The sequence below is a fragment of the Salmo salar genome, chromosome 01 (assembly GCF_965601325.2).
Source record: "Salmo salar chromosome 01, fSalSal1, whole genome shotgun sequence".
Classification (NCBI taxonomy): domain Eukaryota; kingdom Metazoa; phylum Chordata; class Actinopteri; order Salmoniformes; family Salmonidae; genus Salmo; species Salmo salar.
In genome coordinates this window covers 99,997,501-100,012,805 of record NC_138291.1, presented here as the reverse complement: position 1 = coordinate 100,012,805, position 15,305 = coordinate 99,997,501, and the positions used below count along the sequence as shown (strand labels likewise).

The window sequence follows — 15,305 nt, the reverse complement described above, 5'->3', positions numbered from 1 at the left end:
CATGATGCCATCTATTTTGTGAAGTGCACCAGTACCTCCAGCAGCAAAGCACCCCCAGAAACATAATGCTGCCACCCCCAAGCTTCACGGTTGGGATGGTGTTCTTCGGCTTGCAAGCATCCCCCTTTTTCCTCCAAACATAATGATGGTCATTATGACCAAACAGCTCTATTTTTGTTTCATCAGACCAGAGGACATTTCTCCAAAAAGTATGATCTTTGTCCCCATGTGCAGTTGCAAACCGTAGTCTGGCTTTATTATGGCGGTTTTGGAGCAGTGGCTTCTTCCTTGCTGAGCGGCCTTTCAGGTTATGTCGATATAGGACTCGTTTTACTGTGGATATAGGTACTTTTGTACCTGTTTCCTCCAGCATCTTCACAAGGCCCTTTGCTGTTGTTCTGGGATTGATTTGCACTTTTGGCAGCAAAGTACGTTCATCTCTAGGAGACGGAATGAGTCTCCTTCCTGAGCAGTATGACGGCTGTGTGGTTCCATGGCGTTTATACTTACGTACTATTGTTTGTACAGATGAACGTGGTACCTTCAGGTGTTTGGAAATTGCTCCCAAGGATGAACCAGGCTTGTGGATGTCTAAAAAAAATTCTGAGGTCTTCTGACCCACTGGAATTGTGATACAGTGAATTATAAGTGAAATAATGTCTGTAAATAATAGTTGGGAAAATTACTTGTGTCATGCATAAAGTAGATGTCCTAACCGACTTGCCAAAACTATAGTTTGTTAACAAGAAATTTGTGGAATGGTTGAAAAACAAGTTTTAATGACTCCAATCTAAGTGTATGTAAACTTCCGACTTCACCTGTACAGCTCAGAGATGGGTCTAAGACAAACAGAGAACTGACAGTGGGACAAAGTATGTATTTTCAACAGTTTCAACCACAGAGTTAAATAGAACACTAGAATGGATATTGGGATTCAACATGCCAGGAAATGTGACTGCAGGGCGGCCATCTTGTTCAGGGACATCTTTCATTCTTTCAGCTCTCCCTTTTGTCCATAGATGTGAGTGAGTGCTCCAGTAACCCATGCCAGAACGGAGGGACATGTGTAGAGGGAGTAAACCAGTACAGGTGCACCTGTTCACAGAGCTGGAATGGATCCAACTGTCAGCACCAGACACAGACAGGTCAGCAGTACCAAACATCATATACCTGAGACCCTACCAGAACTGCATGACATTGCTATTCGTTACTATCTCACGTATTATGTTTTGTTGCATATACTGTATTAGTGGATATCTATTGTTAGTCTGTTTTGTGTTAGTCTGTGTTGTGTTGTTAGTCTGTGTTGTGTTGATAGTCTGTGTTGCGTTGTTAGTCTATGTTGCATTGGTAGTCTATGTTTACGCAAGATGGCACCAATAGACATGGCAGCTTCGCTTCTAATCCTTAGGAAACTGTGCAGTATTTAGTTTTTTTAATGTATTATTTCTTACATTGTTAGATCAGAAAACCTTAAGTGTTATTAAATAGAGCTGGGAAGAACTATTGGATATCAGAGAGATGTCAACTTACCAGCACAACCAGCAGTAAGACCAGGAATACGACTTTCCCAAAGAAGATCCTTTGTCTGCACCTCCCAGGGCATTTGATTTGATTCCAGAGGCCAATCCACCGCTTCCAAATATATTACTCGCAAATGTCCAGTCCCTAGTTAACAAAGTCGACAAAATCAAGGCTAGAGTTGCTTTCCAAAGAGATATCCGGGATTGTAACATACTCTGTTTCACCGAGACATGGCTAGCTGGGGACATGCTGTTGAAGTCCGTACAGCCAACGGGATTTTCAGTGCATCGTGCCGACATGAACAAACATCTCTCCAGTAAGAAGAAGGGCGGGGTTGTATGTTTCATGATTAACGACTCATGGCGTAATTGTAACAACATACAAGAACTCAAGTCCTTTTGTTCACCTTGACCTAGAATTCCTCACAATCAAATGTTGACCGTATTATCTCCCAAGAGAACTCTCCACAGTTATCGTCACAGCCGTGTATATCCCCCTCGCAAGCGGATACCAAGATGGCCATCAAGGAACATCACTGGACTTTATCCAAACTGGAAACCATATATCCTGAGGCTGCATTTATTGTAGCTGGGGATTTTAACAAAGCTAATTTGAGAACAAGGCTGCCTACATTCTAGCAGCATACCTGATTTCAGTACATGAGCGAGTAACACGCTCAACCATTGCTACTCTAACTTCCGCGATGCATACAAGGCCCTTCCCCACCCTCCCTTTGGCAAATCTGACTATGACTCCATCTTGTTGCTCTCCTCCTATAGGCAGAAAGTAAAACAGAAAGCGCCTGTGCTTAGGTTATCCAACGCCTGTCTGACCAATCGGATTCCACGCTTCAAGATTGCTTCGATCACGTGGACTGGGATATGTTCCAGGTAGCCTCAGAGAATAACATTGATGTTTATGCTGACTCGGTGAGCGAGTTTATAAGGAAGTGTATAGGAAATGTTGTACCCACTGTGACTGTTAAAACCTTCCCTAACCAGAAACCATGAATTGATGGCAGCATTTGTCAGTGGGCAAACACAAAATCAGCAGGGGATCAAATACTCCCCCCCCCCCCCCCCACTGTAACAACTCAAACACAAGACATATGGGGCAGGGTCTACAGACAATCACGGATTACAAAAAGAAAACCAACCCCGTCACGGACATTGACATCTTGCTTCCAGACAAATTAAACAACTTCTTTGAGGACAATACAGTGACACCGACGTGGTCCGCTACCAAAGACTGTGGGCTCTGCTTCTCCGTGGCCGACGTGAGTAAAACATTTAAACGTGTTAACCCTCGCAAGGCTGCCGGCCTAGACAGCATCCCTAGCTGCCTCCTCAGAGCATATTCAATCAATTCCAATCCCAGTCTGCTCTCCCCACATGCTTCAAGATGGCCACCATTGTTCCTGTTCCCAAGAAAGCCAAGGTCGCTGAACTAAATGACTATCGCCCTGAAGCACTCACTTCTGTCATCATAAAGTGCTTTGAGAGACTAGTCAAGGATCATATCACATCCACCCTACCTGTCACCCTAGACCCACTCCAATTTGCTTACCGCCCCAATAGGTCCACAGACGATGCAATCGCCATCACACTGCACACTGCCCTATCCCATCTGAACAAGAGGAATACCTATGTAAGAATGCTGTTCATTGACTACAGCTCAGCATTCAAAACCATAGTACCCTCCAAACTCATTATTAAGCTCGAGACCCTGGGTCTCGATCCTGGGTCTCGATCGCGCCCTGTGCAACTGGGTCCTGGACTTCCTGACTGGCCGCCCCCAGGGGTGAAGGTAGGAAACAACATCCCCATTCCGCTGACCCTCAACACTGGGGCCCCACATGGGTGCGTTCTCAGCCCCCTCCTGTACTCCCTGTTCACCCATGACTGCGTGGCCATGCACACCTCCAACTCAAACATCAAGTTTGCTGATGACACAACAGTGGTAGGCTTGATTACCACAATGACGAGAAAGCCTACAGGGAGGAGGTGAGGGCTCTCGGAGTGTGGTGTCAGGAAAATAACCTCTCACTCAATGTCAGCAAAAGAAAAGAGATGATCGTGGACTTCAGGAAACAGCAAAGAGAGCACCCCCCCTATTCACATCGACGGGACAGCATGTGGAGAAGGTTGAACGTTTTAAGTTCCTCGGTGTACATATCACCGACAAATTGAAATGGTCCTCGCACACAAACAGTGTGGTGAAGAAGGCGCAACAGTGCTTCTTCAACCTCAGGAGGCTGAACAAATTTGGCTTGTCACCGAAAAACCTCACTAACTTTTACAGGTGCACAATCGAGAGCATCCTGTCGGGCTGGTACAGCAACTGCGCCGCCCACAACCGCAGGGCTCTCCAGAGGGTGGTGCGGTCTGCACAACGCATCACGGGGGCAAACTACCTGCCCTCCAGGACACCTACAACACCCGATGTCACAGGAAGGCAAAAAAGATCATCAAGGACAATAACCACCCGAGCCACTATCTGTTCACCACGCTTCCATCCAGAAGGCGAGGTCAGTACAGGTGCATCAAAGCTGGGACAGAGAGATTGAAAAATAGCTTCCGTCTCAAGACCATCAGATTGTTAAACAGCCATCACTAGCACAGAGAGGCGGCTGCCTACCTACCGACTTGATATCATTGGCCACTTTAATAAATGGAACACTAATCAATTTAATAATGCCACTTTAAGAATACTGTATACTGTATCCTTCACTATCTATTACATCTTAGCTGCTCTGCCACTGTTACTGTCATTTCGCTACACTTGCAATAACATCTGCTAACCATGTGTATGTGACCAATAATATTTGATTTGATGTTGTGTTGATAGTCTGTGTTGTGTTGTTAGTCTGTGTTGTGTTGTCTACTTTGTGTTGTTAGTCTGTGTTGTGTTAGTCAGTGTTGTGTTAGTCTGTGTTGCGTTGTTTTGTCTGTGTTGTGTTGTAAGTCTGGTGTGTTGTTAGTCTGTGTGGCGTTGATGGTCTGTGTTGCGTTGTTGGTCTGTGTTGTGTTGTTGGTCTGTGTTGTGTTGGTCTGTGTTGTTAGTCTGTGTTGTGTTTATACGTCTATGTCCTTGTCTGTGTTGTTTGTCCATGTAATGTAATGTACAGTATGTCTGCATGGTTGTGTTGTGCTTGTGCTTTATGTGCGTGTTTGTGTTGTCCAGTGGTGCACAGGCCCTCGAGGCCCTCTCCGGGCCACCGGGTGAAGTTTAAGCTCTTCCCTCTCCCTCTCTCGTGTTCAGCGCCGCCCGAGTGGAGCGTCATGAACGACCCGGCGTTCAGCAGACGTCCCCGCTGTGCCAAAGTGGACGGCGCCCAACACTGCAGCTGCGACGCTGGCTTTCACATGAGTGGGACATCTGACAACAGTATCTGCCAGGGTGAGATATGAGATGTTTTAGTGTTGGATGAAGTGAGTTCCCACCTTACCCAGGATACTTTGTGAGCCTGTTTGGTTATAGTGTGTGTAGCGTTCAGTCTGGTTCAGCCAAGCTAAGCGTTCAGTCTGGTTTAACCACGCTAAGCATTCAGTCTGGTTTAACTACGCTAAGCATTCAGTCTGGTTTAACTACGCTAAGCGTTCAGTCTGGTTTAACCACGCTAAGCGTTCAGTCTTGTTTAACCACGCTAAGCGTTCAGTCTGGTTTAACTACGCTAAGCATTCAGTCTGGTTTAACCACGCTAAGCGTTCAGTCTGGTTTAACCACGCTAAGCGTTCAGTCTGGTTTAACCACGCTAAGCATTCAGTCTGGTTTAACCACGCTAAGCGTTCAGTCTGGTTTAACCAAACTAAGCGTTCAGTCAGGTTTAACTACGCTAAGATTTCAGTCTGGTTTAACCACGCTAAGCGTTTAGTCTGGCTTAACCACGCTAAAAGTTCAGTCTGGTTTAACCACGCTGAGCTTTCAGTCTGGTTTAACCACGCTAAGCGTTCAGTCTGGTTTAACCAAGCTAAGCATTCAGTCTGGTTTAACCACGCTAAGCGTTCAGTCTGGTTTAACCAAACTAAGCGTTCAGTCAGGTTTAACTACGCTAAGATTTCAGTCTGGTTTAACCACGCTAAGCGTTTAGTCTGGCTTAACCACGCTAAAAGTTCAGTCTGGTTTAACCACGCTGAGCTTTCAGTCTGGTTTAACCACGCTAAGCGTTCAGTCTGGTTTAACCAAGCTAAGCATTCAGTCTGGTTTAACCACGCTAAGCGTTCAGTCTGGTTTAACCAAGCTAAGCATTCAGTCTGGTTTAACCACGCTAAGCCAAGGTTGAAAGGGCCTGTGGAGCTCCGATAACAAAACTGACTGTATAAAATAAATAATTAAAATACTGATCTATATTGTATGCTCAAAAAAGTGGGAAATTATATTATTTTACACTTATACTATTGCTCAGAGAAATATATTTTATTTAACAAGTAATACTTTTTTTCTCCTCAAAAAAGCAGGGGTCAAAACTATTTGACACCCCTCTTTTCAATACCTTTCATAAACCTGGAGATTTTTCAGCAAGACAATAACCCCAAGCACACATCAAAATCCACAAAGAAATTGTTAATTGGCCACGAAATCAAAATTTTGCTGTGTCCATGTCAGTCTCCGGAATTGAAACCTATGGAAAACCTGTGGTTTGAATTGAAGAGGGCAGTCCATAAGCATAGGCGAAGGATATCAAGGATCTGGAAGGATTCTGTATGAAGGAATGGGCTAAGATCCCTCCCAATGTGTTCTCTAACTCACAAAATATATTAGAAAAAGGTGAGGTATTGAAAGGTAAAAAATAAAAAGGGAAATAAATTCGTACTTTTTTTTCTGAAGCAATTGTATTAGTATAAAATAATAGAATTTAAAAAGAAATAGAGAACACAATATAGCCCAGTATTTGAATTATTTATTTTATAGTCATGTTTGCTCATCTTTATCAAGGGTGTCAATAATTTCGTGCTCCACTTTGGTGTCCACTTGCCAAAATGTGTCCATATCGATTAGCTGTGTATCTAGGGCCTTTGATAGAACTAACCAGCCTACATAATGATGCAAAGCATCCGTTTCATATGAGTGGTACCTCAGAAAACTCTGCCAGGGTAAGACTGGCCTTATACAGAAACAACCCCTAGCACCTACCCACTAAACACTAGTTGGGATTGGATAGATTAGATGACTCTCAATTAGGCATTCAACAACTCTTACCATCCCTCCTTACCCCCTCCTGGACAGCCAGACAGAACAGATGCCCTTTACCCCAAATCCTTCTAGCTACTGTATCTCTCTATCGCGCTCTAACCTTTTAATTATATGATTCTAGTGGGTGTACCCTCCTCTCTTTTCTCTCTCTTTCTCCTCCTTTCCACCCTGTTGTTTGTACCCCGCATGTCTGATCATGTGACTGACGTGCGTGTCTCCCCCCCCCTCTCTCTCCTCCCAGATGTAAATGAGTGTGAGGTGTACCGGCTGGACCAGGGGGGCAAGCTGTGTGTGTACGAGTGTGTCAACATACCAGGCTCCTACCACTGCTCCTGCCCCAGCCACTATAAGCTGCTGCCTGATGGTAGGAGCTGTGAGGGTGAGTGACAGGAGGGGATGGAGGATATGGAGGGTAGGAGGGAGTGTAGGAGGAAGGGTAGGAGGGATTGGGGAGGGTAGGAGAGAGGGTCGGAGGGATTGAGGGAGGGTAGGAGGGATGGTAGGAGGGATGGAGGGAGGGAGGGTAGGTAGGAGGGATGGATGGAGGGAGGGAGGGTAGGTGGGATAGAAGGAGGGTAGGAGAGATGGAGGATAGGGGTGATGTAGGAGTTTTGGAGGGAGGGTAGGGGTGGAAGGGTAGGAGTTGTGGTGGAAAGATTGGAGGGAGGGTAGGAAGGATGGAGGGAGGGCTAGAGGGATGGAGGGAGGGAGGGGGTAGGAGGGATGGAAGGAGGGATGGAAGGAGGGATGGAGGAAGGGAGAGATGGAGGGTGGGTAGGAAGTGGTAGGAGGGATATAAGGACAGATGGAAGGGAGACATGGAGGCGATAGGAAGGGATGGAGTGTAGGAGGGGATAGAGGATAGTAGGGAGGGTAGGGGTGATGGAGAGTAGGGGGGCATGGAGGGTAGAAGGGGATGGAGAGATAGAGGGCGGTAGGGAGGGTAGGGGTGATGGAGGGAGGGTAGGAAGGGATAGAGGACAATGGCCCATTCATTTCCATGGTCTTGATCTTGGAGCTATGCAAGGGGCTTTAGAGCTGGGCTTAGAACTACAACGCTACCGGCAGGGAGCACCACACTGGGGTTGTCTGAAAACATTTCTAGCTGTCAAATCCGTGTGTCTGGAGGATGGAGGAAGCAAGGATTTGACAGCTAGTAATGCTTTCAGACACAGCCTGGGTCCTGGCTAAGGCTCTGTATAATGGGTCTGGTAGGGTTGTGGGACTTACCCTTCTGGAGCTACGGGGATAGCAGTGATTTACATGACTAAACCCATCAGGACACCAATGGAGCTTCAAGTACATAAATAAAGGTGCAATGAGAGAATGGAGATGAGGGAATGGAGAATGGAGATGAGGGAATGGAGAATGGAGATGAGGGAATGTAGATGAGGGAATGGAGGGATGAAGAGAAGAAGGGATAAACAAACATCATGGTTGGTTTAGCTATGGAGTTCTTTGGAAAGGAAGGCCGATCATGGTAGAGGGAGGTATTTCTGTAGAGGTGTCTGTCCTCCAGCCTCTGCCCTGACCCCTGTCTCCTGGCCGTAGTCCTCAATCTAGTTTCTTTTGCCTGCCCCCCCTGTCGTTTCTTACCCTGCTCTACTGCTGGCCAGTGGAACAAATGAGAGAATGGTAGTGGAGGGAGGGAATGAAGGGGTGGAGAGAATAGAGGGATAAACAAACATCATGGTTTAGCTTAGCTATGGGTGAAGGTGTTTTGAAAGAAGGGGAGAAAAAGATAGAGAGAAAGACGAGGCAGATGGCTGTATGTATTTATATGGAAGTGTCCCATGTCCCACTCCCTGGCCTGGCCATAGGCTTTACTCCCCAGACCTGTTTCATCTGCCCTGTAAGCTTAAGAAGCTTTACTTTCTCTGCTGGCCAGTGGAACAGATGACCTCACCACTTCACAGCAGAACAGAAGGAATGTCTTGGTCCAGGATGCGAGACAAGCTGTTTGAGAGACTAAACTGAACTACTAATGTCTCACTCTTTATTTTTCTGTTTCATTTATTCTCTCTTCCCCTCTCTCTTCTCTCCCCTACCTCCCATCCACCCTCCCATCCACCCTCCCTCCCTCCCTCTCATGTTGTCCTCCAGATGTGGATGAGTGTCTGACCCAGCAGCACAACTGCAGTAGAGGAACAACATGTATCAACACAGGAGGAGGGTTCCAGTGTGTGAGCCCGGAGTGTCCCCGATCACACAGCAACATCAGCTACGTCAAGACGTCTCCCTTGTAAGTAGTTCAGATAGACACCTGTGTGTGTGTGTGTGTGCGTGCGTGCGTGCGTGCGTGCGTGCGGTTGGTATGTGTCTGTGGGGGTGTGTTACTCAGCTTTCTTCTAATTTTCAATATTAATATTGTCCACTGCGGCCAACTGAAGAAGCGTTTTTTGTTTTGGAAAGGATTAATTTTCTTCAGATATATAAAACGAAACAAGCCTCTCCTACGGAGTTATTGCTATACGTCTTAGGAAAACAAACACAGAAACTCTTGGAGTCATTGAAGGGCAAGTCACTTAAAATGATACAAGAACTCATAGGAATGCTGATAAAACCATACCAGTAGGACAAACAAAGTATGCGAGTAAAAAACTCTCTCAAACAATATTGTCACGACTTCTACCGAAGTCGATGCCTCTCCTTGTTCGGGCGGTGCTCGGCGGTCGACGTCACCGGTCTTCTAGCCATCATTGATCCATTTTTCATTTTCCATTGGTTTTGTCTTGTCTTCCTACACACCTGGTTCCAATCCCATTCATTACATGTTATGTATTTAAGCCTGTTTCCCCTCATGTCCTTGTCGGAGATTGTTTTGTTTGTATGCTCGTGTATTATGGATTGGTGCGCGACGGGTTCTTGTACCCACTTTTATTTATTATGTACTTTGGTTTTGGAGTTTTGTTAAACGCTATTAAACTACTCCATTTATACCAAGTTCGATTCTCCTGCGCCTGACTTCCCTGCCACCTACACACACAACATTACAAATATTGTTTCTTCATACAGGATGAATCATGACTGAAACATCTCATCTTTCATTTCAAACATTTTGACCGGGGAGGCTGGAGACTTGACTCAGTACTAAGGGGGAAAGGAATGAATTGTCCTCTGTCTGGAAACGATGGTACCAGGTTGTGTGTGTGTGTTTTTGATCATGTGATTGATCTGTCTGCTGTACGCATTTGTCTGTTCATGTCACTAGAGTCCAAAATAAGTGAAAATGACATCTTGATGTTTCCACCTTATTTGAAGCAGTCTCAAACTCTCCAGAATAAATGTAGAATCCCACTAACAGCTGTTCTAGTTCAGGGTTCTGTGTCCTGGCCTCCTGGCTATATGACCACAACCACCATCCTTTCCAAGACGCCTTGGCCTCAGTCTTAGATAGTGTTTGCCAACTCCTCACAAATTGCCTCATTTAAAGGCAATAAAGGTATGAAATGTAGCTCTGTCCACTCCTACTGAACCATCACTGTGCTGAAAGACTGCAGGACTGCCAGTGGAGGAAAGAGTGAAAGAGAGAGAGAGCAAGCGGGAGAGGCAGAGTGAATAAGTACATGGAGACAGAGAAATACTGTTGACAGGGTTTCTCCATTTCACTCTAAAGCACAAGCCTACAGTCTTAGAACAATAGGTGCTATCTAGAACCCAAAAGGGTTCTTTGGCTGTTCCTATAGGATCATCCTTTGAAGAACACTTTTGGGTTCCATGTAGGGTTTCTATATGGAACCCAAAAGTGTTCTACCTAGAACCAAAAAGGATTCTACCTGGAACCAAAAGGGTTCTCCTATGGGGACAGCTGAAGAACCCTTTTGGAAGTCTTTGTTTTAAGAGTGTAGGGAGGGAGGAAAAATGATGTACACTTTCCTCCTTGTTTATTTTCCCACGGAGACTGACTAATGTAACAATACTTTAATCACAATCTTATACTGTGTATGGATCTTTCCACAGTAAACTTACTTAAACTGATGTAATGTTATTTTGGTCTCAACATCTCCTCTCTTCTCCCTCACAGTCAGTGTGAGAGGAACCCCTGCCCTATGGAGAGTCGTTCCTGTCACCTGGCTCCTAAGACGGTCTCCTTCCACTACCTCTCCCTCCCCTCCAACCTCCAGACCCCGGCTACCCTGTTCCGCATGGCGACCGCAGCCGCCCCCGGCCGCCCCGGCCCCGATAGCCTGCGATTCGGCATTGTCGGGGGCAACAGCCGCGGGATGTTCGTGATGCAAAGGTCGGACCGCCAGACGGGCGAATTGATCCTAGTTCAGAGGTTAAGAGGGCCACAGGATATCAGCGTTGATGTGGACATGTCAGAGTATAGTGATCGCACCTTCCAGGCTAAGCATGTGGCGAAAGTGCATGTTCTGGTATCAGCGTATAACTTCTGAGGAGGATGGATGGACAGAGGAACGAGTGAAAGGGACAGAGGGAGGGAGAAGAGGAACGAGTGAGAGGGAGAAGGACGGAGAAAGGGAGAAGAACGGAGAAAGGGAGGAGGAGAGAGGGAGGAGGAGAGAGGGAGAAGGACAGAGAGAGGGAGGAGGGCAGAGAGAGGATGAGATAGGGAGAAGGACGGAGAGAGGGAGAAGGACGGAGAGAGGGAGAAGGACGGAGAGAGGGAGAAGGACGGAGAGAGGGAGAAGGACGGAGAGAGGGAGAAGGACGGAGAGAGGGAGAAGGACGGCGAGAGGGAGAAGGACGGAGAGAGGGAGGAGGACAGAGCGAGGGAGAAAAACGGAGAGAGGGAGAAGGATGGAGAGAGGGAGGAGGACAGAGAGAGGGAGGAGAACAGAGAGAGAAGGGAGGAGAGAATGAGAAGGGAGGAGAAGGGAGGAGGACGGAGAGAGGGAGAAGGACGGAGAGAGGGAGGACGACGGAGAGGGAGAAGTTGGAAGGAAACGACGGAGAAGTTGGAACGGAACGACAGAGCGGGAGAAGGACAGAATGGTTTGGACTGACGTTGATTATGAAGTATATGAGTGAGGATGGAATTGAAATTAATGAATGGTGTATTGAGTGAGTTAATTACTGAATATGAGTGAGTGGGTGAGTAAACATTTGTAAAGCAAACTAACAGAGTGGTAATGAATGGTAATATTATGCTGTTGTTTTTACTTTCTTCTCTTTGATTGGCTCAGGAGTTGAGCCCTGAGGTTGTCATGGTGACCGTAGGCTCTGCTCGTATATATGCAATGACATTGTGTAGATCAGTTTAAAGGCCTACTCAGTTCCTTTAAAGCTGTTTATCAAAACGGCTGAAAATATCACAGAATGGGCCTTTAAGAGTCATGAACCCCTGAATGCGTCCAAAGTGGCACCCTATTCACTATTAAATAAATAACTTTTTAGTGCACTATGTAGGGAATGGGGTGCCATTTGGGACGTAGACCCTTTAAAACATGAAGCACTCACATGGCCCTGATTTATCAGAATATGTTTTGTTTATTTTGTTTTGTTTATTTTGACATAGTCAGTGATTCAATGCAGTGTGATTTGACCTTATATCAGGTACAGCTGTTTTTACTGGCTTGCTTCGTGATTTTGGACCAAAACTCGAAGAACAACTTAAGGCGGTTTGGATTTAGTTTTTAACATTAGCATTGTACTTGGACATATTTCTAGTATCATATTGGGCTATTTAGATATGATGTAACTATTACAGGGTAACTACAGTGATTTGGCAGCCTTGCCAATGCAGTGTACAATATCATCTGATGTTTTAAGGAGTCTTTATTATCGCACATAACTATTTCTCCTGAAATAAAGACCGTCCTTCACTACTACTTTGACCTAATTTACACCCAACAAATCAGTTAGTTTGACCTGATTTACACCCTATGTCCCTATCCCACAACACATCAGTTAGTTTGACATGATTTACACCCCTTATCCCTATCTAAAACAAATCAGTTAGTTTGACCTGATTTACACCCCATGTCCCTATCCCACAACAAATCAGTGAGGAAGGTCAAGTGAGAATTGAGAAAGAAGAATTGATCATAAAAAAAGCATGTTTATCAAGAAAGTCCTTTGAAATCACAAACCAGAATGGAGGTCAAAGCCTGCACATACTGGACTGTTGGTCAATGTTAGAACCAAAGGAATGTCAGATCAGAGCTTTCATTTAGTTTTGACTGGAGTAATAGCCATATGGAAATTAAAGATATACCTCAGTGTGTTTTTCAATTATTTATTTGTCTGAGAGAGACTAGAGAGAGCGAGCGATAGAGAGAGAGAAAGGGCGTAATGTTCACCACATGTGCTTTCTCTCTCGTCTTTCTTACTCTCTGTCTTTCTCCATGAACATGCCCTGATCGTGTACTCACTACACCCCTGCCTCAAAATGACAATGCTCTTTAATGGCCGACTCAATACTTATCATTAGTAATATGCCTCCTGCACTCAGCTTGCTGACCTCGTTTGAAGCTGTATGCTTGGCCTATTTGATGATGCACACATGTTTTGTAGAAGTTCAGAGGAGGGTGATATTGCTGGAGACAGTTAGAGAGCAGAGTACTGTCTAGTCTGGGTAACACCTAACTCTCCAATTCCTCCTGACTTCAGAGTCTGGAATGACTCTGATGTTGTCGGCACAATGCGTCAATAATGAAGGGGTCTTTGCTTTTACTGGTTGGTTCTCCTCTGTGTCTTTCTCACTCAAATGCACAGCCACACACAGCCCCCAAGCTCCACCCCCTTCCATTACAATAGAAAGGGGCAGTACTTTTACCTTGTTCAATACCATTTTCCCTCTACCACTAACTGCTAGTGGAATTTGAATGTTACAGTTGAAGTCAGAAGTTTACATACACCTTAGCCAAATACATTTAAACTCAGTTTTTCACAATTTCTGACATTTAATCCTAGTAAAAAATCCCTGTCTTAGGTCAGTTAGGATCACCACTTTATTTTAAGAATGTGACATGTCAGAATAATAGCAGAGAAAATGATTTATTTCAGCTTTTATTTCTTTCATCACATTCCCAGTGGGTCAGAAGTTTACATACACTCAATTAGTATTTGGTAGCATTGCCTTTAAATTGTTTAACTTGGGTCAAACGTTTCGGGTAGCCTTCCACAAGCTTCCCACAATAAGTTGGGTGAATTTTGGCCCATTCCTCCTGACAGAGCTGGTGTAACTGAGTCAGGTTTGAAGGCCTCCTTGCTCGCACACACCTTTTTCAGTTCTGCCCACAAATGTTCTATGGGATTGAGGTCAGGGCTTTGTGATGGCCACTCCAATACCTTGACTTTGTTGTCCTTAAGCCATTTTGCCACTACTTTGGAAGTATGCTTGGGGTCATTGTCCATTTGGAAGACCCATTTGTGACCAAGCTTTAACTTCCTGACTGATGTCTTGAGATGTTGCTTCAATATATCCACATCATTTTCCTCCCCATGATGCCATCTATTTTGTGAAGTGCACCAGTCCCTCCTGCAGCAAAGCACCCCGAGAACATGATGCTGCCACCCCGTGCTTCACGGTTGGGATGGTGTTCTTCGGCTTGCAAGCCTCCCCTTTTTCCTCCAAACATAACGATGGTCATTATGGCCAAACAGTTCTATTTCATCAGACCAGAGGACATTTCTCCAAAAAGTATGATCTTTGTCCCCATGTGCAGTTACAAACCGTAGTCTGTCTTTATTATGGCAGTTTTGGAGCAGTGGCTTCTTCCTTGCTGAGCGGCCTTTCAGGTTATGTCGATTATAGGACTCGTTTTACTGTGGATATAGATACTTTTATACCTGTTTCCTTCAACATCTTCACAAGGTCCTTTGCTGTTGTTCTGCGATTTATTTGCACTTTTCGCACCAAAGTACGTTCATCTCTAGGAGACAGAACACGTCTCCTTCCTGAGCAGTATGACGGCTGTGTGGTTCCATGGTGTTTATACTTGCGTACTATTGTTTGTACAGATGAACGTGTTACCTTCAGGCGTTTGGAAATTGCTCCCAAGGATGAACCAGACTTGTGGAGGTCTACATTTGTTTTCTGAGGTCTTGAGAAAATCAAAAGAAATCAGCCATGATGTCAAGCAAAGAGGCACTGAGTTTGAAGGTAGGCCTTGAAAGACATCCACAGGTACACCTTCAATTGACTAAAATGATGTCAATTAGTATAACAGAAGCTTCTAAAGCCATTACATCATTTTATGGAATTTTCCAAGCTGTTTAAAGGAACAGTCAACTTAGTGTATGTAAACTTCTGACCCACTGGAATTGTGATACAGTGAATTGTAAGTGAAATAATGTCTGTAAACAATTGTTGGAAAAATTACTTGTGTCATGCACAAAGTTGATGTCCTAACCGACTTGCCAAAACTATAGTTTGTTAACAAGAAATTTGTAGAGTGGTTGAAAAACGAGTTTTAATGACTCCAACCTAAGTGTATTTAAACATCCGACTTCAACTGTATGTTTACATTTTGAAATGACGCCGCGCTCGGTTTGTTGGTTTGGAATGTTTTGAAAGTGTCATAAAACATTTTTGGGGAAAAGTTTGGTTACTAGCTTTTGATTTTGGATCCTGCGATGCGGGTTAGCCCTTGTGGCTGGGACCGTGGAGTCCTTCAGACTTG

The 15,305-nt window shown here is 45.1% G+C and overlaps 1 protein-coding gene across 1 annotated transcript in view; it reads left to right on the top strand.

Annotated features, from left to right (window-relative positions):
• LOC106611007 (fibulin-7) overlaps positions 1–12,506 on the top strand; it is a 33,593-nt gene extending 21,087 nt beyond the window's left edge. The window contains exons 4-8 of the mRNA XM_014210799.3: positions 1,020–1,145; positions 4,786–4,923; positions 6,959–7,096; positions 8,821–8,959; positions 10,742–12,506. Of these exons, the coding sequence (XP_014066274.2) occupies positions 1,020–1,145; positions 4,786–4,923; positions 6,959–7,096; positions 8,821–8,959; positions 10,742–11,114 (914 nt within the window). The 3' untranslated portion in view covers positions 11,115–12,506. The remainder of the gene's footprint in view (positions 1–1,019; positions 1,146–4,785; positions 4,924–6,958; positions 7,097–8,820; positions 8,960–10,741) is intronic.
• The last annotated feature ends 2,799 nt before the right edge of the window (positions 12,507–15,305 follow it).